At 45.8% G+C, this 23,874-nt stretch overlaps 1 protein-coding gene across 1 annotated transcript in view; it reads left to right on the forward strand.

Annotated features, from left to right (window-relative positions):
- The first annotated feature begins 7 nt into the window (after nt 1–7).
- NSG2 (neuronal vesicle trafficking associated 2) overlaps nt 8–23,874 on the forward strand; it is a 30,367-nt gene continuing 6,500 nt past the window's right edge. The window contains exons 1-3 of the mRNA XM_015642237.2: nt 8–115; nt 673–823; nt 12,370–12,489. Coding sequence (XP_015497723.1) covers nt 695–823; nt 12,370–12,489 — 249 coding nt within the window. The 5' untranslated portion in view covers nt 8–115; nt 673–694. The remainder of the gene's footprint in view (nt 116–672; nt 824–12,369; nt 12,490–23,874) is intronic.

A 23,874-nucleotide genomic window follows, 5' to 3' on the forward strand; every position in this document is an offset into this window, starting at 1 on the left:
TCAGTCACCGGCGGAGCCGCAGCGAGAGCAGCGCTGTCCCTTCAGCACCGCTCCCCCCGCGGACACCGCGGGCTCCACACCGGCCCCGCCGCCGCCTCTCGCCGCCTGCTTGGCAGTAAGTAACGGAGCCGTGCCCGGAGAACCCCCGCCCTGACCTCCGGCGCCGCCGCTACCCGGGACTGGGGAGGGGGATTGGCAAGGGAGGGGGGTCCTGGACCCTCAAAGGGGCTGCAAGAATGGGAGAGGGGTATCAAAAACCCTTCTGGGCTCGGTGGGAGACGCGCCGTGTCCCCGTGTCCCACTGCGTGTCCGCGGCGGTGGCGGTGCTGGTGACATTCCCGGTGCTGCCGGTGACATTCCCGGTCGTGTTTGGTGACATTCCCGGTCGTGTTTGGTGACATTCCCGGTCGTGTTTGGTGACATTCCCACCAGTGCTGGTGGCTCTCCCAGCGTTTTGGGATCTGCCGTGTTTGGGCTGACAGCGAGGGGTTTAAAGGCTGTTGGTGGGGTTTAGAGGGTGTTTGGGGGATGTCTGCGTAAGGCAAATGATTTGGTGAAGTGACATTCCCTGAAACCCAGGGACCGACACCTGAGCCCGAAGCGAGCAGGACAAGGCAGGAATTGTCCCCTTCCCACTGCCCCGGTGACATTGCTCATCTCCCCCGCTTTCAGGTCTGGAAAGCCGGGTGCAAGGATGGTGAAGCTGGGGAGTAATTTGAACGACAAGAACAACAAACAACCATCCAACGAAGATGGTTTTCAGACAGTTCCTTTGATCACGCCTTTGGAAGTAAATCACCTGCAGTTCCCGGCTCCGGAAAAGGTAAAACAAAATCAGAATGTGCTCCTGCATGGTTGCGCACACGTACGTGCCCCTTGCTTGTCCCTGGGCTCTGGTGATCGGAATTGTGGCACATTTATTCAATTAATAAAAACCGGTTATCTTTTCCTGCGTGTTCATCTTTTTTAACACGGCAAATAAGCACGCAGCAGTCCCCCAGTGCCTTTTCTTCTTAAAGAAGAACCCGAAATATTCATAAATACAACTGGAAAAAAAGCTTGGTGTGTTTCTCTTGCAAGCGCTGGGGAAACTGAGGAGCGGTGTGCAATATGTTATTATCAGCAAGATTAATGGCCTGCTTTGAGAGGAGGTAATGTGATAAGTCTGCCGAAATAAGCAGCTGTTTTAATTATCTCAGTTAAGCTCCGTTTTCTTCTCTGTGGCTTTGCAAAGCTGATTTGGGCACTGAGGACGCTGATTTCTTTGGGGAGAGCCGCTGAGTTGCTAAGGGACAGCCCAGGGACTCGTTTGGCCCCGGACAGGGGACATTGTTCGTCTCCTGCCCTCTCAACTCTCACACCTGAATGCAGCACTAAAACGCCCAGGAATGTGCGATTGGCTGCGGGTTGTGTTGGGATTTTTTGGCTGCAGCGTGAACTAGGAAATCTTTTGTCTACATCCCTGTGGGGATGATGCGTATCAGTATAACCTGGTGAGGACATGATGAGGCTGTAAAAATCCGTATTCCCCAACAGCCCTCACCAAAACAAAGCCTGTCTGCAATGTAGTTCCCAGATACCACAGAGGTGGAGCCAGCCCACCCCAAGGTACAGACAGAATGATTAGATCTTGCAGGATAATGGAATAACAGCAAAATTAACACTGATGGTTATTGAACGTATATCCTGCTTGTACCCTGGTACAAAATGAATTTTCCCCTAAATACATTAGGAGAACATGGTGATGGATGTGATAAACCTGTCTAGGTAGACAAACCGTGTTTATTTTAGGATAGAGCTGAGTCAACTGCCTTGACATCCTGGGACCCAGAGCTGCGCCAGACAAAGGAACTGGTTCCATTCTCCACGTGCCTCATGGCAATCAGGAGCAACTCGGCTGCATTCAGGAGAGTTAGAGTTCTATGAATTGTGAATCAGAGGCTGAGCCAGCCCTTATCTGTGACTCTGATAAGTAAGATTAAACAAAATAATTCGGGCAGAGCAATATGATTTGTCATAAATGTCTGAAAAGCTCAGGGGAAACTGTAGGTGTGTAAAAGTCGCTCCTTTGATGCCGGTACAAAGGGCTTGTTGAGATCACCCCCTGTCACATGACAATGTGGAATTTAAATGACTCGTGGAGCAGGTGAGACACGGATTACTCAACAAAGATCTTTTCAAGCTGATCAAGTGGTAACGAGTGTTCTCAGGACCGCCACAGTTCCAAATGCCCGTTGGTGAACAAACAGTGGCATGGATCGGTGTGGTGTGGTTCCTTGCTGATTTTTCTGTTTAAACATGTCCACATCAATAATTCACGTGTTGTTAGGTTACATTACCTTCATTAGCATATATTACTGCCAGTGCATCTACCGACATCCATATTTTTCTTTGCTGGAAGTGTGGGATGTATCTCCAGGCGTGCTGAGCGTGATTCAGAACTCATTAGAGTCAGAGCTATTGATTTCTCCAGGCTGTGGTTCATCTCCTCCGTGCAGCAGGCCCGGAGTTAACGGGCTGGAAATCCCTTCACCAGGAGGAGAAGTTATTTATGATAAAAGCAAAATAATTCACGACCTGTTTCCTTTGCTCCCTGTAGAAGGGTTTCTGGTGGGGTGAATTCACCCCAGGGCAGAGGGGCTGTTTAAAGAGCTGCTAATAAGGAGCTGAGCCTCAGGTGAAAAGCTTTGGGCAGAGGTTAAGTGAGAGGGGCAAATTGCAGCTTTGTTCTTGAGAAAACAAAGCCGCTGTTGAATACAGGCAGGCTGTCCCCCTGAGGAAGAGTGGACATGGATTTCAAGTCTCGTTTGGACTTGCCTTGCTCTCAGGAGTCTGGGTTAATAAAACACCTAAAACTGACATTTTACCCGTCTCTTCCTAAAACCCGCGAGCAGTTGATTTTTAGCCGGGGAGAATGAGAGGGTGAGGCGAGGTTCTCCCCGTGTTCGGGATGCTGGGGAGGGAGCAGAGCGGGACAGCGGGGCTCTCCAGCAGCCACGGGAGGCGATGCTGCCGGCCAGCTCCGCCACCGCATCCTCCGCACTCCACAGAGCGCACTGTCCTGGCAGCACCCTGCCAGCGAAACCTTAAAAAAATAAATCCAACCCTGCTCAGTATTCACTTCTCTTTGCTGTCAGAAAGGATCTTCATTTAGGAACCTCTGAGCTTTTTGAACTGGGTCTAACCTTGCGGTCAGGGCAATCCAGGGTGCATCAAAAGCAGGGCAGGGAGCTTTGGGTGCAGCTCAGGGCTCTGTCTGGAGGAGGAGTAGTAACAGCTTTGGATAGTGATCCAGGAGTGTACGAGGCTTGTGCTGGACAGCCCAGCTGTTGTCCCTACAATACCTTCACCTGGTGTGTATTTGCAAGTTTTTTTTTTCCTTTATAAGCTTTTTGTTTCAGTTGAGTCTCAGATACCTGTATACAAGTGGAAGAACTTCAAACCTATTGTTTGTTGGATCCTTAAAAGCACCCCACAAAGCCTGTGGAATCTACAGAATGAAAAACTGTGGTTTAGGGACCTTAAATTCCTGACTTTTTTTCTTCATTTTAAGGACATTTTTGTAGCTGAATCACTTTTGAGAGTCACTCCAAGTGACTCTCAGCATTAACCTATGTAGGTGTTTCACCAGAACTTCCATCCTCTCTTGCCAAGTGCTTTTTGTCTGGCTCCTCTGTCAGAGAAAGGATACGGAGAACATAAAAATGAGGCTTTTTCTGATGTGGTGTAACCCTTGAAGTCCAGCTCTTTTCAGATAGTTCCTTGAAAAAAATCATATGGAGGTGAGAAAGTAAAACTCTTAAACTTGTGCTTAAATTTACTGTCTGTCCTTTTGGGGGTGCTTTCCTAACAGGCTTCTGCAAAGCACTGAGAGCTTAGCAGCTCCCTCTTACTTCCACCTTCCTGCTGGCTGTTGGAAGAATGCAGGCAGGATTTCAGGAGGCTTCAATTTGAAAACCTTTCTTTTCAAAAACTGCAGGCCACTGGAATGTCTGCTTCCTTCTCCCACCAAAGGAGGATGTCTTTTTCTCGTGCTGCTCCTCCTGCAGCATCAGCATTCCCATCCTTCTGTCAGCACTTGTGTGGCTGTAGGGACACAAATGGACTCAGGAGAGGAATTGTCCCCCTAAGGTGTTAAGCCTGCTGTGCATTTAAATTTATTGACAATCTTCCAGCATTTCCCCTGTTCCCTCGCTGGAGCAGAAGGCAGAGTCAGGTGCTCCTAAATAATTTTTGCATGGTCTTTCTGGTGAAATCCATCCATGTAACAGCAATAATAGCCCCATCAACAATGACAAGCCCTTGACCTGGCTTTTTATGTCTCTGAATTTCATTTCTTCTGATTCAAAAAGAAAAAGAAAAAAAAAAAACCCAAAAAACAACCCAACAGAAGTCTTTTATCTTTTAGGAGCAAAGGGAAAAAGAGGAGCTGTTGCCTTGTTTTCCAAGGCATAGACAAACAGCTTCAGCTGTGATTGTGTCCCTGCAATGATAATGCTGAAAGATGTGCAGCTTTTCAGGGACTGTTCTGTTCACTGAAATGTTAAATGAGACCAACAACTGGGGACCCCTTGGTCTCTTGGCTCGCTTCACTATAATCCAGCAGGAAAATACCTCTGTTCTGGCAGCAAAATCCTAATTTTACATAACACAAAAGTGCATGAAAGCTCTTGTCAGGCTGTAAAAAACATCCGGCACCTCTTTTGTGGTAAAGGCTGCAGAAGGCTTATCATGTGGTCCATTGTTCTTTATTTTGAATGCATCAGGAGGCTCGAGAATTAATTTCTCTAGTGGCAAATTCCTGCCACCAGCCCAGGGAAGAAAAAAACCACAGATATAACATCTCTCTTCAAAAGCTTTCCCCACCCTGTGCTCCTGCCCCTGGCCACATCCCTTTCTGAGTGGCTGAGGCCATGCATTTACAAAGAGCTCCTGGAGATCAGGGGGGTCCCTGGTGTTCCCAGCCTGTCCCTGTTGGTTTAACAGAAAATAACGTTTGGTCCTGGCCAGCTGAGCAGGAATAATTAAGAGTAGCTGGATGAGTGCTCCTGTACCTCGGGGACTGCTTGGAGCTGTGTCCTGGATACCGGTGTCAGCCTGAAGGCACGAGCTGTCAGGGCAGCGTGGGGCTGCTTTTGGGGAGCTGGAGGCAGCTCAGCATTCCCGGCTGGGCATTCCCGGGAAGCTGCAGGAGCTCTGGATGAGCCTGGGACAGGCGGCTCCTGCTCCTCGGCTGCTGGGATGGAGCAAATGGCAAAAGGAGGGATGGGGCAGGGGGAGAAAGCAAGAAAGAGGAGGAGGATGCAAAGGGAAAGAAAACACGGATAAAACAAAGGAAGGGTACAACAAATAAAAAAGAACAGGCTGTCTTGCCTTTCCTCATCCTTTCCTTTCTCCACTTGGGATACTCTGCCTCATCCCCACAAAGTCTGAGCCTTCTTCTCGTCCCCCTCCTACAGTGTGCAAATTCCTTTGTCCTCTGGGTGTGTATTAGAACTGAACACCACCCCTGCTCATTAGGCTGTAATAAATCCTTGCAGCATCTCACTCGGGCAGAGCAGCGTTTGGGGAGCCTCCTTGATGTCTGCACGTTTTGGACAGCCCTGCTCGTGTCCTTGGCAGTTCCTGCTCCTGTTTGGATGTCACTGTGTGCCAGCATTCCTCTCACACATCAATCCCTCCACTAGGGCTGTTCAGAGAGTGCTCACAGGGACCTGGAGCAGCTTCCTGCAGCCTCCCATCATCCAGAGAATGTGCTGCTGCAGCAGAGCTTCACTCTGAACATCCCAGGATTTGTGTAGCCTGGGCAGAAATCTCCCTCCTTAACTGCTCTGCCATCAGTGCCTGAATTAGGGGCTTTGAAGCTGCCTGGGTTTGTGAGCTCCATTACCTCTCTAAAGCCCAGCTATGTCTGCCCTGCAATTCCTGGAGCTGCATCCTGCAGAAACAGCAGGAATGGACACAGGGAATGGGTGCTGGGCTATGGCTGAGCTGGTTCTTTTTTCTACCATGAAAGCGTGGAAGTGCTTTCAGCAAGACTGTCAAGTGAACCCCACATACCAGTTCCTTACTGGTCTGGAAAGGAGGACAGGGCAGGAATCTTGGCTGCTGGAAATCAGGGCAGCTGAAGGGAAGTCAGTGGAGCTCTGCTCACCCGGCCCATTTGTGATTGATTCTTTTGTCTGCTTTACTAAACCCTCTCCTGGATGAACCTACTGAAAGCAGTTTTTCTCACCCCACCTCCTCCTGTGGGTTCCTGGTGGTTTGGGTACCCAGGGATTTGTAGGGAGACTTGGCTGAATAAATTCCAAGCCACTTTTGTTCTTGGGGCTGTCCCTTGCCCTTCTCAGCTGCTTTCGGCTCCCAGTGCAGCCTTTGCATTCCGTGATGCCTTTCACTGCTGATGCCAGGGCTGATTACATTTGCTGTCTTTGTCCTTTTGCGATGTTCCTTATGCCTGGAATATCCTCCTGGCACTGAGTCAGAAGACCACTTTTTTCCTACCACCCTCTGTGAAACTCATTTCCAGCACAACACCCATTAGATGAGCTGATACAGGGTAAAAAGGTAACAGAGTACTGACCCTGGCTTTCTCCAGGGTCTAAGGATTTGATCCAAGGCATCTTTTTCTTTAAATATTCATATTTTTGCTTTGTTTGCTGCTTGATATTTCAGGCACTTTATTTATTCAAATAATGACTAGGATGCCATTACCTACATCCCAAATGCCAATCTTAATATCAGCCTTTGGGAAGTCTGCCTGCTGAGATGTGTCCATCCTATAGATTTGGAAGCATAGCTGCCATTCCTGTAGGATAGGACGCAGCCATAACCATTTGGGGAAGTTCTAAGACCTAATTCTCTAAAAATCTGTTATTTTGCAGCATGGGGATTGCCAGGTAATCTGAGATTTGTTCACTTTACCCGGTTTCTGGCAGTAGCCAGGGCAACAGTCAGGAGGAGGAGATACAGGAGATGCTGCACAGAGCTGCTCATGCCTATCAGTGTTTCACCCTAAGCCTGCAAGGCCAAAGATTGTTTTAAACCCTGAAACATGATTTTCCCATCTCTTTTCCTCTATTCTTTTAGTGCTAAGTATTTGAACTTCAGCTGCTGTTGGCAGTGTGCACATCTCATTTGCTCTTTGGAGCTGGCTCTGTGTGAGGATTAAGCTGGAGGATTGTGTGTGCAGGTGGTGGATTCTGGCCACTGCTTGGTCTGGAGCACACGAGGGGAGAACCTGCCCCAGTCCCAGCAGGTTTAGTGCCAGCTTTAGGCTGGGGACACCTTGTGCTGTCACCTGGCCCCTGCTGCACCCTGAGGTCCTGCTCAGCTGCTGATGCTCTGTAACAGAGGCAAAGGAAACCACGGCACTGGTGCCAGTGAGAAGTTGATATTTTCCCTTCTGTTTCTGCAAGGAATGGAGAGAGGTGTGGAAGGGAAGGAAGCTGAGTCTCATTTTCATTTAAAAGTGAGCCTGACTAATCTGCCTGCAAACAGGAGGGGGTGTTACAACCATTTTGTGGGACTACAAAGTCCAGCTTTGAACTTGGAGGGAACCTTTCTCCTTGGTAGCACCAACACATTTTGTTTATCACTCCTGTCAATCTGACAGCCACTCCGACTGAGAGACTCTTCATTATTAATAATCCCAGGAAGTAGTATTTTAAATTTTTATGATTTGCGCTTTGCAGCACCTGAACCACAATATATTACATGCACCGTGGCAGTGAAGTGGGAATTACAGCAGGGCTGCATGTCCTTTTCCAAATGAATAATTTAAAGTTTTCACAATGCCAGTTATGTTAAATATTATTACTCATTTCTTCAGGGAAAACCATAGAGCTCGAACGCAAATATAAAGTGGCAATAAATGATGTTACATTTAGCCAGTTGGAGACAAGGCTCAGAATTCATATCAGTTCATTTTCTGAAACACTTACTTCATCCCTTTGCTGGAAAATCCTTTTCAAGGTTCCATGCTTAATAGAATATTTTTCAATTTGTCACATTTCACATCTACTCTGCTCCTTCCTCCTCACAGCAAATGCTTTTAATATAGCCCGCTTGGTTAGAAGCTTGCTTTTTTTTCCCTTTCAGCAGCCCAAATCCCTGGATTTCCCAGCACTCTCCCACTGTTTACCTTCTCAAGGTTGTCGATGATGGATTTCCTGCTGGTGTAGGCAGACTCAGATCTGTTGTTTCTCACCTCAGCACACCTATACTTTTCCAAAGGATCACTACAGAGAGGGTGCATGGTCCTGCATCCATTAAAGCTGTGGAAAGATTTCCTATTGATCCCAGCCATGGCACTGGCATTAAGCCTGGAATAATAAGAGCATTTAGGTTTGGGATTCAATAAATGTATTAGCAAACAGCATCGTAAGAAACAGCTGGTGTGGAGCAGGGTGATGGATGTGGCTCTTGGTCCTGTTGTGCTGGGGTTTCACCATTTCCTCAGGCCATTCCCTGCAGGCTCCTCTCAGCTCTTCACAAGTATTTGAGGGACGGCAATGAGGAACCAGAAGATCCAAGGAAGAGAACAGAATGTCAAAAGCTTTCCAGACACGGAATGTTACTGCATCTGCTGACCTGGGATGGCTGAGGGGGACAGTTCTGCAGAGCTGCAGTTTTCCATAGGTTTTCTGACTGCCTTCCCACCCTGTCATCCTTTTCTAGCCCCTAATCCCAAAAATGTGATAGTTAAACGGAGAATCTGCTGGAGCTGCCATTCTCTCTCATTAATGAAAGCCTGAGAAAACAGTGAATTGTAAGCAGTGAACCAACCGTGGTGTGAACTCCTGACCCAGCCACCAAGTGGGACTCAGCACATTACTGCGATTCTTTTTTTGTCTTTTTTCCCTACTCCTCCGTGAGTAATCTGGGATGTTTGGGTCATGCTGTGTGCAGAGCCCCTGAGCAATTGATGAAGAATTCCCCAGGATCCCCAAGCATCCGTGATGGAACTGGCTGTGGGAAGGAGCCTGAAGCCAGCTCCGATAGCCCAAAGCCCTTAAATGCACACTTAACTTGAAATATCCGGCTCATCCCGCTGATGTTAATAGGACTACTTGCATGCTTAAGTGCTTTGCTGAATTGGTGGTTAATTAGCTCAAATTCTAAACAAACCTGGTTAAGGAGGAAGCTGCAAGGACTGCAGTGTGGGTTCCCATAATTAAATGTGACTTTTTGCTGGTCCATGGAAGCCTTTTTAGCTTCTCACATATTCTCACAATCACTCTGCAAACCCCGTCTAGGAAGCAACTTCCAAAGAACAGCTTTATTTTGGATATAAAATGAAGAAAGTCCCAGGTAATTTATTGGTGTCCTCTTTAGTGCATATGCAATGAGCAGCTCCATTCCTGCCACTTTAAGGTGGTGTATCTCTGGGAAATGGTGTGAAAACTTTAAGAACAGATCACTGGAGCAAGATAATCTGCAGGGAGATTCCCAGAGCTAAATCCATCTGGAAGTTCCCCCTTAGAGCAGCTCTTCTCCATCGTGCCAGCATCCCAGAGGAGGGAAGGAGGAGATGACATTTCTTTCCCTTCAGTTTCCTTGGCATTGCAGCCTGCCCAGGACCCAAATTTTCCCCTCCCTTTCCCTGATTTCAATCCGGAACAATTCCCAAGCCAGCAGCGCTGCAGAACAGCCGGGGAGAGGGGATGGGGATCGTTCTGTTGCTGTGGGTTGTAATAAAGTGCAGCAGCTCTCCCAGGAAAGCTGTCGTGGTGTGAGATGGATGTTCCTTGTTTGCATGGGAACAGTGGGATCTGGGCTGCCTGTAACTGCTCGGGGGCAGCCGCTGATAAACGAGCGCTGATCATTGCCCCGACTGCCGACTCAGGAGCCTTTTATTACTCCATGTTCGACAGCAATTTGGGTAGAATTTCTGGAAGACTTCACTGCCAGGAATTTTTTGTTTTGTTTTGTTTTGTTTTTTTCCTCGCTGACAAAATGGAAAAAGAAGGTGAAAAAGAAGTGATGGCAGGGAATGGGGGAAAGCAAATGTTTTCCACCCAATTCAAATCAGAAAGCTGGAAAGTGAAAACAGAAAAAGTAAAAAAAAGGGGGGGGAAAGGCTAAAAATGCAGAAAGGTTTCTTTAGAAAATTGATTATTCCTTCTCTAAATTTGCAGTTTTAACTCTGCAAGAGTGGGATCCATGCTCAGGCTGATTTATTTAGCCTGTGGGGGACTGAGCAAGAAGGAGCTCTGTTCTTCTCAATGTACACCCCATGCCCTCCGCAAAATTGCATTTTTATCGTTGCTGCCGCGATACTGAATGATCCCCCCCACTGCAGGTTTTCAGTCTGACCCTTGTCATTTGATTTCTGTGCTCTCCTCTAAAGAGGAGATCTCACTGCCCGCCCTGTCTTTCTTCTGCTGAGTAACTCCAGCGGGTGTCTGACAAAGACACTTCTGGAGAGCAGGTTTTGGACTTTTGTCATGCTACAAGCCCTTTAGCAAAGGTGCTTCTTCCCTCCTCTACCAAAGCTTTTTGATACCTCTGCAAAACGCTGTCCAGGGTCACTCTGGCTCTGTGCACACTCATTTCACTGCTGGCACAGTCAGCAAATTGTGTTTCAAGTACCTTCTCATCTGGCTGGGGCCTGAGCTTGATTATTTATTCCCAGATGTGATAGAATTGCTGCTGGACCTGAATCGGATGCCTGGTGAAGGAAGGGTTGTGTGGGTTCCTTTTCAGACTCTGTATCCCTGCATGATTCAAACTTTCCTGCTTATTGGTGCAATGGAACAGTTAAAAAATAACCATAACAAAATCGGTGTTGATGATGAAGAAAATTAAATTATAGCTGGAAACAATGAAAGTTTTTTATTTGATTTTTTTTTCTTATATTCTGCCTTCATGGTCTTTCATTAAGACCCAGTATTGCAGTTTGTGGAAAAGCTCTCATAAAAATTAAAAAAAAATTGTCTCCAGCTAAGATTTATATCAAGCAGGAAGCATGAATTTGGGATAATTGGATATTGTCTGAAAACAGAAAGAGAGCAATTTCTAAACACTGGCTGGCAGGTGCTGCTGGCTGATGCTCTATAATTTACTGTACTGGGTTTACAAAAGGCCAGGGAGAAGACTGAAGGCTGGCCAGCTGCACGAGGCTGGGTGCCTTTGCCTCCTTTTGAGGGAGAAAATGAGGTTATTGCTTGTTTGGAGCTCAGAGCTGACCTGGGCCACTTTGCCCTTGGCTGCAGAGGGAGAATTGATTCATTTTGCCCACAATGTACAGGGCAGAGTGGGAAAAATGGGGTTTGATTCTCCAGTGGGTCCAGAGAAGGGTCAGGATTCAGCCCAAACCTGCCCAGTCAAGCTTCTGCCCATGGATCATTTCCCATCTTCTGTGTTGTGGCATCACAAATCCTGAGCTCCCAACTGCTCATAGAAATGTATTTGGAGTGGCTTTTTGTCCCTTCTTCTCACCAAGTATTAATATTGCAAATGCTCCTGTAATAAATACTATTGAGAGGGATTTGCTGGAGGATGTAAATATTCATCAGTCTTTAATGATTTGCATTTGAATCCAGAAAATTGGCTTATGACTCCTCACTGCTTTTCTCTTGCTCTGATTTCCACATGCATTAAATGCAGGAGGATTAAATACCTGGGGTTCTCTTTGGTCCAAAGCAGACTTTGCTGTCTTCATTTAGAAATAAGTCCTTGATTAGCTGGGAACTCAACCTTGTGCATCACTTAATCTGTTCCAATCCTTCACCAGCGTTTTGTTTCTAACTAAGAGCTTTAGGATCACTCTTGTCACTCTCATCTGGAGCAGCCTCCACTCCTGGAGTTTTTCATTTCCACCAGGCTGCAGCTCAGAAATGGGAGCCAGAAAGTGGAAGGGTCTTCTGCACTGATGTAAATCACCTCGTTTTATAAGATTAGTAGGACCTGGATTAATCAGACACAAATCTTAGGGGAAAAGCCAAGGTGATAATACAAGATAAATATTGATGATCTGGAGCCTGAATGAATGAGATACCAAATGGCCTAAATTTAAATTGGCTTCAGCAGAACTTGTTTGGACAGAGCTTTTAATTAGTGAGGCTCTTTAGGATGGGCTATTCTTCTGCCTGTTGAGCATGATATAAAAATTAAATGCTCCTAAACAAAAGTGGGTGTCAAACATTTTGCTGTCAGCTATTTTAATGCTCAGTGTGATAAGCTCTCTGTCCTAGTTCTGTGTATCTGCCGATTTATCTGCCTCTCTTATTCCTGAGGGGGTGATGGGTTTGTGTTCATTTATGGTGCTTGTGTAGGTCCAGGGGATGGTTTATAAAGAAAAGCTTTGATAACAACCCAAAAATCTCTGCTGTGGGCAGAAGCCTTAAAAGTGTTGTTATTTTCCAGGTAATTGTGAAAACAAGAACAGAGTATCAGCCTGACCAGAAGAACAAAGGAAAACTCAGAGTGCCCAAAATTGCTGAATTCACAGTCAGTTTCACTGATGGGGTAACAGAAAGACTAAAGGTAAGAAATGGATGTTCTGCTGCCTTCTGATGCAAATGCCATTCATTTTAAAATAGCTGAATCAAAGTGACAAGAAAGACATAACAAATTTAACACTTCACTCATCACCAGGGTCAAAGAGAGGTTTATCTGCATAAGTGTAAAGATGTTTTTTTAGGACAGGCATGAGAATACCTTCTTAGCTACATCTCAAATAGAAATGCTTTTCTTTCCCAAGAAAATGATGAAAATATGTTCCAGCCCAAACTGAAAATAAACCAAGTTTGAATCCTCTTTCTTCTCAAACACTGATGTTTAAAAAGAATTTTTTAAAATCCTGGTGAAGACTGGTTGAAACATTTTGTTTAGCCTTTTAAAATACCTTTTGTCTCATAGCCAGACAACCCTTTTCATATTTAAAATACTTTGTTATAATTATTATATTACTACAGATTAAAAACTACTTCAAAATGCATAGAAATAATATATTAGAGGACTATCCAAGCATATCCTGTCCTTTAAGCAGTTTTGCTTCACAGGAATGGAATTTTCTGATGGAAGATGTTTTGTTGGGAAATTTTCAACAGGCTCTACTCAAACATGGAAAGAAACTCATGAATTATTGAGTGCTGTCGGTTCCTGTTGACTGCAGCACATTAGAATGGCTCAGTTCCTCCTAAAATTAGACTCCAAATGTGTAGCTGCCAGTTTTTCCTCCCTTTTCACTGGGAAGACCTGGTGCTTTTTCTAAACCACAGAGCATGGCAGTGATAGAAATGTGAGATCTGATTGCTCATTTTCAAAGTCAGAGGAAATACCAATAATTTTGAGTAGAAAACAGAGAAAGTGGGCAGTGCCTGGTGACATTCCTGCTCCTTCCAAAGCATAATTTATTCTTAAGAGCTGTGGGAATAAATGTTTATGGTTCTTGGGTTGTTGTTTTTTTGTTTTTTTTTTCCAGTGGACAGCACAGTTGGATCTAAAATGTCTTACCTGCTGTTGATATTTACTGAATTCTTCCCTGAGCTTATTGTGTGTAGTAACTATTTACCACCAGTGGTAACTCTCTGTTGTACTGAATTAAACCCCAGTCTTGGAAACCACAGCAGACATTTCCAGTGTCACACACAAATCAGAACCAGACACGATGTGCCTGAGAACCAACAGTAAATTTCGAGTCTCCTGGACTGATGTGTTGGCTGTAACTCGCAGTAAATGGCCTTGCTGGTGTTGTAAATGCTGCTGCCTCACTGGGTATTTAACACTCCATCCTGCAGCCCTGAAGGGTGTGAGAGGCAGAGTAAAACCACGGAAGGATCTGGCTTTGTTGTTTAAAAAAGTGCTCAAGAACATCTCCTCTGTACACACCGACTTAATATACAGCTCATGGATAAACCCTATTTAATCTACTCCTGCTCAATATCTTGTTTTTCCTGTTCAAATTCCCAGCTTGCTGTTGCATTCAGACCTCTTCTTCCATGCACTTTTTCCTCTTTCCATGCTGCTTTTGGTGCAGTTTTCCCATCACTCTCACAGCTCCAGCTGGGAGCCCTGGCAGAGGTGGGAGCTGGGCCTCTTCCTACAGAGCCTGGCAGCATCACAGTTTCATTTTTGAGCTATTTCCTTTCCCTAAAATCCATATGATTTTCATTCTCTGCTCTTCAATGTCAACTTATTCATCAGGCAGCCTCTGCTCTAATACTGGATAAGACTCTTAAGCCTCTCCCTGCCTGCTTTTCATAAGGCTTCCATGTATCCCATTAAATTTGTAGTATTATTTCCTGACAAAATGAGCTGAGATAATAGCTAATATTTATTACCTTTTGTACTTTTCATTGCACTGCATTTTTGTCCCAGTGCATGTTTTTAGTGAAGTTATTAAAAACCCTGCCCTCTGGTTATAAGCGACCCTATTATCTGGTGAAATCATCTTACATTTGTTTTTTGTAAGAGGAAATCACAGTAAATATTTAACTTTTATGATCTCAGTTTGGCTACATTTTTAAAAGCTTAAAAAAAGATGATATAACTGTGATCATCATATTCCCTTTTGCCTTTTTGAGGGTGGAAAAGCCCTCCAAGACCATCGAGTCCAGGCTGTGCCCCATCCCCACTTTGTCCCCAGCCCAGAGCTCTGAGTTCCACCTCCAGGGATGGGATCCAACCCTCCCTGGGCACCTCCAGTGCCTGAGCTCCCTTTCCATGGGGAAATTCCTGCTGCTGTCCACCCTGAGCCTCCCCTGGCCCAGCCTGAGGCCATTTCCTCCTGTCCTGGGCCTGGCTGCCTGGAAAAAGAGACTTTGATTCTGTGATTTTGTGCTACAGAAGATCAGGATGTCTGGAAAAAATTTTGAGACCCCATGAACCTGCCACACAAGTCCACAGATGCCCTTTTTCTTGCCTTTTGGGCATATTTTATTGAAGAAACTAATGAATTATTAGACAACTTTATCACATGAACAAGCCCAGGCCAGAATTTGAGCTTATGCTTGCATATTTTTCATCCATCCAGAACAGCCCAGATCTGAGCTTTTTAATTATCATAAAGAAGAGACTGTCCCTAGGCAACGGTTCTTATTTCACACCAGCTCTTCCAGGAACCTGAGATAGCTCCTGCCTCTTGTCACATCCCCTAATAGATGAGATTATGATTCTCTCCAGCTCAGCACACAGTGTCCTGGAAGTTTGACCAATTAGGCTGATTCTTCAGCTGCATGAGTCAGCCCATACATCCTTTATAAAACTGTTTAAATAGTTGTGTGTAGATGGGTTACAGGAAAATGATGTTAAAATAACCTTATGGTTGAGCCATCCATACAGGAAAGAAATTTCTTTTCTCATTTTACTCCTCCACAGAAAAGCAAAGAGAACATTTTTCTAAGCTGACAGGCAGTGATTTATAGAGCTTGCCTTCTCCAGACTGCTTCTGCTTTTGGAGTGTGTTCCTCTAGGAAGTTGTTGAACTGCAGAGATCTTGTTTTGCAGTGGCTCTGTGAGCTGAGGTTTCCCAGGCTGAGGGGGAAGGGTGGCTGCTGTTTGCTGTTTGAAGGGAGCTCCTTTTCCTGGTCTTTGCCATCCCATGACAGCACTGAGGTGCTTTGGAGAGGGTTTGTAAAAGTGTCTGATTCCTGTGTGGGGTGACAGCTCTGAGGCTTCCTGCTCCTCCTCACCAGTGATACCCCATCTACTGCTTTTAAGAACAACCTCTCTCCTGTGTGAGTAACCATTCTGCCCTGATTTCTATCAGTACTGAGAAGAGATTGAACCCCTTTTGCTTTTGAAGTAGATTCCCCACCAAATGGTTACTTCTGGAGAGCAGGGTTTCCAGTGACTCCTTTTCTGTTCCAACCACTCCAGATAGCACAGAAACCATCCAGCAGCACTGATTTATTTAGATAGCACCAGAAGAGGTGCTGGAGTGGCCTTTCTGTGTAGGCTTACAGAGCATTGGGTGGGCACCTGTAAGTGCTGGTCCCTTACTGGTTTTACACAAACTGGTCTCTTTGTTAGACCAGTCTGAGCCCTTTCTCACCACTGCCACAGAACTATTAGTTATTTTCAGGAAGGTAATGATTTATTGACTATTATGGGGAATAATTACCTCCCATAGTTATCTGTCTTCTCAAGTCTTCTACAGTTCTTTCCTTTTCATGGATCAGTTTCTTTGAAAGGTTTATGTTTTCAGAGCTGGAATAATTAAACTCAGTACTTGTCTTTAAGAGAACAAGTTGGGAGTGGGTGTATGGGGGAGAAGTTGAGATATTGAAGATGTTTTTTGCAAGCAGTTTATCTACCTGGAGAAATCATCTGCAAGTATTGATGAAGACTGGGAACTTCATTTTTCTTGCTGCAATTTGGCAAGTTGCATTTTCAGAGACACTGGCTGTGTCATCTGTCCCTGTTGAGTGTACAATGACAATTATTTCTTATCCTTGATCACCCCTCTCCTCCCTCCACCCTGAAACTGCTCTGACACACTCAGATTCAAGTATCAGTGGATGTAATTATTGCCCACACTTTTCATCAGGTCCTTAAAATGTAGTGGAACCCATTCAAATGCTTCTGTTGTTGAAATGCTTATACTGGAACAATGATTTTCCTCTGACTAAATGTGAGAGATTTAGAACAAAATTGCTTTGACTCCAGCCACACCCTCCAAAAGAGACTGTGATGCAAGAATTGTTCATGATCAAACCCAAGCCAATATCTGAAATGCTTGCCTGCCAATTAAGAAAGATTGTTCTGGGCCAGGGAATAATTTCCTGTTGGTAACAGCTTTGCTAAATGAAGATGCTCCCCTGGTTCCCCCACTGGAAGGTGAGCCATCAAATCCCCAGGGAATTCACACTTTGCTGCACACATGGAGCCCCAGTTGTGCCATTCCTGCTCCCTCTTCCCAAACTTCCCATCCAGGCCATGGATCCTGCACACTCCTCCAAACAAAAGGGATGTTCCCCTTTCTCCTGTAGGCTGCTGCTTTATGCTGATAGTTCTTCCTCTAACCTGCAAAGAAATCCCAGAAAAGCTTTTCATTGTACCCATTCACAGGTAAATAAATTTTCAAGTCTCCTTTAATTGTTGAGTTCCCAGGGGGCAGGAATAACTCCTGGTGAAAGGACTCCTGTGCTTTTTAATCCTATCAGTACCAGCATCACCATGGCAACTGCCACATCCCATGGATATCGGGATGTGGAGTGGCCGCTGGAGGATCCCATTACCCTGACTAATGGGAGCCCTGCTCCGGGGCTCTACTCCGGGATTTCTCCCTCTGCTGGGAATTGCTGCTGGGGCTCAGACGCTGTTTTCAGGATCCAGGAGAAAAGGGACAAAGCAGAGGAAAAGCAGAAATGCGGCAGGCACAGGGGAGCAGGCACTGGGGCTGGAACGGGGGTTTTCTCTGGAACTTTGCATTCACACAGGGCTTGGAGAGGTGTCAGTGGGAAAGGCTTGGTTTCAGTCTCCAGGGACTCGTTTGGAGGAATATCCCTCCTTTTGGAGTTCCCAGCTGTCACCTGGCAATCTCCTTTCCCTGTGGATGTGATGGGCAAGTTCCTGCAGGGGTGTCAGGCAGCTCTCACTGCACCCAAGTGTTCTCCAGACTGCGGTGGATGATTTGAGTGTGGAGCCAAAGCTGCCTCTTTGGATGCTGAATATTTTCCAGTGCAGTGCAGAAGGTCACAGGTTCTCTTTTCCCAAAAATCCACTGCCCAGCCCTGCCTGGCCTTGATGCAAACTCTGCTTCAGGCTCTCACTGGTGGTGTGCATGCAAGCAGGTGAGAAATGGTGCTCCTCATCTCTCTGCCTGAGCTCAGAAATCCTTCTTGTGAGGATTTCTGAGAAGAGGACAGGTCACATCTGTCCCAGAGGCTCTCCCAGGCTGCAGGAGGCAGATTGATGGAGCCGTTTGTGATCATCAGTGACAATCAGGAGCTGGGAGATTGAACTGAGCGGGGATTTGTGGCTCAGCTGCCAGGGAGCAGATCTGTCTGATCACAGCCCCAGGTACTGCTAGAAACCCTGCAAGGTATCCCCTGTCTGGGTGGGAGTCTGGGGCTTTTGTGAAGAACTCCCAGCTAATTCCTGAATTTTTTTTTGTACAGGCAGGGGCCCAAAAATGTCATGTCTATGTCTAAAACACAAAAGAAAAATCTGTTTTGATTTAACTAGAATGCTCTCTACTGGCTTAGGGACCACCAAACAAAGCAAAGAAAAAAACCCCAAATAGGGTTTTTTTTAATAGGAAATGGACCATTCCTTACAGTGCATTCTTGCTTTATGTTAGTTTTACACACATAGATACTGTTTTACAAAGTCAGGAAAAGTCTCTCAAGTCTGTTTTATTTTTGCCATCTCTGAGCACTAACAGAGCAATCAGCTGAAGACATTTGTTCAGTTTTGCTTTGGGTTTTTTCCTACTTAATTGATTTTTGGAGAGATGAAAAAAGTGAATTGTTATGCAGAAAATCTCTAAAAGTAGAAGACAAAGACAACACTCACATGCTTAAATTTTTGTGGGGTACACCTGCTGAAAGTTTATCCTTCAAACCAGGATATATTGAAGGGAGAAGAATTTACAGAGCAGGAACCTCAACTGACCCTTGGCTTTGGAGCAAAATGCTTGAAAAAATTTCCATAAGTGACCACATGGAGATACTCCTGGTGCTAATTACAGGATGTAATTGCAGTTCCCATTGGGCCTGGAGGATTTCTTACACTGCATCTCTGTCTCTACCACTGCACTTTGCCACACCACAGGAAATCTGAGTGGTGGGAAATTTTCCTGTCAGCATTTGAGGTGAAATGAAAGATATTTAATGGTGGTGTGACCACTGTAGCAAAAGAGACCCAGCAGGATGGAGGAACAGGAAAGACTTTTCAGCTGAGTGAAACCAAAGCAAAGTTTATTGCCTGTTGGGAAGTGCATTTGGAGTCTTGTAGCCAGACCACTGAATGCTAAAAAAATAATAATAATCAAGGAAGTGCAAAGCTTCACTCACACAAATTTCTCCATGCAATGTTTCACTCCTGCTAAAGCAGCACAGGCTGTGATTGAATGTTCAGCAGAGCTGAGCTGCCTCTTGTTGGTACTTGCAGATGTATTAAAGCCTGTTGGGTCGGATCCACAGCTAATGGAACTGGCCTCGTGCCTTTGCAGGCAGCATAATCACCTCGATTATTCATTTCTGTTGTTTGCTTTTAAAAGAGTAGCTCTTGTAAGTCATTTGCAGCAATAAGGCTTCATCTTTCTAATTCAAAATGGAAAGGCTTTTAATTCTTAAGTTACCCAGGGGACACTTTGCTCACCAAGTCCTCACTTTGTTCTCCTATAAAGCACCCACATAATAAGTTTTTAAGGAGAAATGGGTGTACTGGACCATGAATGCAGAAATGTTATTTCTGATTCATGATGGGAGACATAAATGCTGAAATACAGGTGAATTTGTTGCCCTTCTTGAAGGAACAAACTTCCAAATGATTTTTTCTTCAGGCACAAGAATGCACTGAACAGAGGTGTTTTGATTCATGCAAGCCTGACCTTTGGAAGAAGGTAATTTCACAAAGCAAATGCACCTCAGCTTTTCCCTAGAGCCAGGCTGTGGCACAGTGGTGGTCTTTGCCTCAGAAAAAAACAAGGTTTGGGGAATTTAGATGTTTGCAGCTCCTGGTGACTCTCGCTGGGGATGTCTGAGTGGGGAGTGAGCTCTGGAGCCGGCTTTGGAGGGATGTCAGGTGTCAGGAAAAGGCAGTAGCAGAGCAGGGAACACAACCTGCAGCTCCAGGTGTGTTGCCATGACCAAATCCCTGAATCCATTCCTGCTCAGGGCTCCCAAAGCTGTCCCTGCACCAAATCCCAACATCAGGGAGGAGAGAGGGGACGATTTTACATTCATGAGACTGTGCAGAGGTTGAGTCTTGGCAGGCAAAGGGCAGGCAAGGAGACAGTTTATTGATGACTTGATTTATCTTGTGTTCCTGTTAATGCATTTAAAAAGGGGCTGTGATGAGCTGAGGCATCCATTGTCATGTCCCATGTGGAGTGACCGGAGGAAATGTCACAGCCAAGGCTCTGCCAGGGCAGTGGGGAAGGGCTGCACGTCAGGAAGGCTTGGAGAGGATGTTTCTGTCTGCTGCAGTCCCACTAATTGAAAAAACACCTCAAATTAGGGATCTGGAAGGAAGCCTCTTCCAGCACTGCTCAGCTCCTGAAATGGGCTGCCAGGTGTTCTCAGGATGTGGCTTTAGGAAGAAAAGCTCCTTTCTAAGCAGTTCTTGAGTCACCCCACTTGTTTAATTTGGGGGTCTGCTCCATTTCTTTTGGGGGTAACAGACACAGAATCATTCAATGGCCTGGGCTGGGAGGGACCTGAAAAATCAGCTAGCTCCAGTGGGTGACAATTGAAAAAGAAAGAAAATATTCTTATAGGAGGAGGGGAAAACCCCCTATAATTCATTGGTGAAGCAGCCTTATTTAAAATGGCATTTCGAACTTCCATAAGGAACGGGGGCTTGGAAATGGAGCCATGAATTTTCCATCCAAGGGGTTTGACTTGGCACAGGGAGATGTCACGCAGCCCACAGCTGGCACCAGACACTGTTAAAAAGATCTGAGGCTATTAGTGCCTAAACAGCCACTAGAAATTATATTACATGATGGAGACTGGCTAATATAATTGAGCCAGCTAGTTATTGTGTGCATAATTTAATTATTTGACAAATTGCTTAGAGACACGGTGTGCTCCTTCCACACTCGTGCTGCTCTCACAGCTTTAGGAGATGCAGAGCAGAGGAATTGCTGGAGATGATGTTTCTTTTTTAAAATTTGCAGACTTGGAGAGGTTCTCTGGTGCTGTCACAGTGGGCTGGGGTGTGCAGAGATGGGTAGAGCCCAGGGGGACGTGGCTGGGACGGGAAATTGGCTCAGAGACAGCCAGTGCTGTTTCAAGTGGATTCTTCTGAGGCTTTGGGGTATTTGGATAAATGAGCCTCTCTCTGTTTGGGGCTTTGATTGTGGGCTGTGTGAGCTGAAAGGAACCTATGGAATAGTGGAGCAGAGAATTCCAGAATGGTTTGGCTTGGAAGGGACCTTAAAGATCATCCAGTGCAGCCCCCTGCCATGGCAGGGACACCTTCCACTGTCCCAGGCTGCTCCCAGCCCTGTCCAGCCTGGCCTTGGGACACTGCCAGAGATCCAGGGGCAGCCACAGCTTCTCTGGGCACCTGTGCCAGGGCCTCCCACCCTCCCAGGAAATATTTATGTCCCATCTAACCCTACTCTCTGTCAGTGTGAAAACCCTTGTCCTGTCACTCCAGGCTCTTGTAAAGTCTCTCTCCATCTTCCTTGGAGCTCCTCCAGGCACTAAAAAGCCACAATTGTGTCACCCCAAAGCTTCTCCTCTCCAGGCTGAACAATCCCAGCTCTGCCAGCCTTTCCTCCCAGCAGAGCTGCTCCATCCCTCTGCTCATCCTGGAGCCTCCTCTGGGCTCTCTGCAGCAGCTCCAGGTGCTCCCTGTGCTGGTCCCAGGCTGGGGCAGCTCTGCAGGTGAGGTCTCACCTGAGCAGGGCACAGGGACACAATCCCAACCCTTCCCTGCTGCCCACGCTGGGGGATCAGCCCAGGAGCAGATGGGAGAAGTTCCTGGCCCCCAGGACGATCCCATCCTCCTCATCTGTCCTTATGAGAACTGGAGCCAAATTGGTTTATGATTATGGTTATGATTATTATTATTATTGGTTATGATTATGAATTGTAAATTAAAGGACAAAAAAATCCCATCCACCCTAAAACTTCATTAAGAAACCTTGCAGCACTAAGGAGTATTTTCCCATAGCCCTGAAAATGTAGAGACATGACTAAGGACATTTTCCTCTTACAAAGCATCTCCTAAACAATGCTGCTGGACACCATCTGGAATAAAGCTGTTCTGTAATAATAAAGAACAAATCCTACATCTTCTTGAGCAGTACTAAGCAAATCTGAAGACCCAATTGTGTCACTTTTTTTTTGCAGTTAGCCTTTCAAAATTTTGGAGGCGAAGCTGTTGCCAGAAGATCAGCAAAATCAGCAACTTATTACAGAAATATTTTTAACAGTGGGGAGTGAAATGACATTTTTGAAGAAGTGCAGTCAGATCATTTTCACTGCCAGGGTAGATCTGGGTGCTGGGCAAGGCATCACAACAGTTCTTTGGCAGAGTTTGAAGAGTGGGGCAGCTCTTCCTGGGCTGTGTTTGGGGGTTATCTCATCTCCTGCTTGATCCTGTCAAGTGTGTCCTGTCAGCCTGTGGCTCCCTCCCTGCCAGCACACCCCAGTCTCGTAAAAACTACCTGGATTTGGGTGGTTTGTGCTTGGATTCCATCCTGGAATACACAGAGACCGCCAGGATGGCTGAATCCAGGAGCTCCTGATCCTTTAACTGCACCTTCCATGTGGAAATCTGATGGTGTCAATCTTCCATCTCGTTATCAGCCAGAAGAAGTTACAGGATGAAGGGGAAAAAATTGCCCTCCTGAATTTTTCATTGTCAAGCAGAAATTCTTATAATGGATTCAGGAGTGCATGGATGTATTTGGATGCCCTTAGATGATTTTGTGATTTTTTTTTCTGCAAGTTAACTGGGTTGTCAGGGATTAATGGGTTTTCAGGTGTAATGGAATTGCCATAAAGTATAGGAAAAGCTTTTCTGCCTCTCCAAGCACAACTCTTAAGCTCCTCTCTGAAATAACCTTGACAGAATTTCTGCCAGTTTTGTTCATAACAAATTTTGCCTTGTTCTTTGCCTTTTTCTTCTACAAAGAGAAAAATTAAAACCCAGAGAACTTCTTCAGCTGAATTTCCTATTAAAGGGTCACAAAATTTCCCAATACCGAGCAACACTGAAGGTATCTTGTAGAAGCAGACATGGCAGCAGCAGTGGGATTCTTTCCTGATAAACTGGAATTTTGTGAAGAGGCTGAGAAGAGTGCAAGAACAAAAATAGGCAGCAGAGGCTTCTGAGGTCCCTAATTCACATTACAGCTGCAGAGAGTAGGAAAATGGTGCAGAATTTTGTAGGGATTTTTCTGTGATAAATGATCTTTATCTCTTCTCTGGGCCTGGCTGCTTTTCCTGTGGGCAGCAAGGCTTTTCTTGCTTAGCATCTTCTTGCCTCTGCTCCTGGTTTAAGTATATATAAGCAGGGAGGAAAATGTCCAGAGTCAAACACTGATTTACCAAGCTTAGAAATAAAATCATGCCTGATATCTAAGAATTGCCAGCCATGCTGAAAGAGAGGAAATTAAGGTTGGATGTTGGCAAGAAATCCTTCCCTGTCAGGGTGGGAGGCCCTGGATCCCTGGAAGTGTCCAAGGCCAGCTTGGACAGGGCTTGGAGCACCTTGGGATAGTGGAAGGTGTCCCTGCCCATGGAATCTTTGAGGTCCCTTCCAAGCCAAGCCATTCCATGTTATATGAATAAGAAATAAAACTGGAAAAACATTGCAATGGAAAAAGCTGTTAAATAAATGCCCTGCTGTTTGGATGTGCCATTGTTCTCTGGCTGCCTTTTAAATAAGGCTTTGTACTGGAGTGAGAGAGGGGAAAAAGGGAATTTTTGATGAAAAAGGAGATCCTGGGCAGCTGATGAAATCAAAGAGAGCAGGGAGGATGCTTCCATGGGCTGCATGAAAGCCAGGTTAGCTGGAACACCACAGCAATTAGACATCCTCTGCCTGGCACAAAACCTGCTGGCACCTGATGTCCTGCTGCCTGGTGAGGATGGATCCTTTTATTCATCTGTGCTGTGTGAAAATGCAAAAAATGTTCTTTATCTGTGGGAAAAGGGGGGAGCCACCCCAAGTGTGCTGCTGTTGATGGGAGCTTGACATCATCCTTCACGGATGTTCAGGGCCTCTTCCCACATTTTTTGG

This window comes from Parus major, chromosome 13 (assembly GCF_001522545.3).
Source record: "Parus major isolate Abel chromosome 13, Parus_major1.1, whole genome shotgun sequence".
NCBI classification, from domain to species: domain Eukaryota; kingdom Metazoa; phylum Chordata; class Aves; order Passeriformes; family Paridae; genus Parus; species Parus major.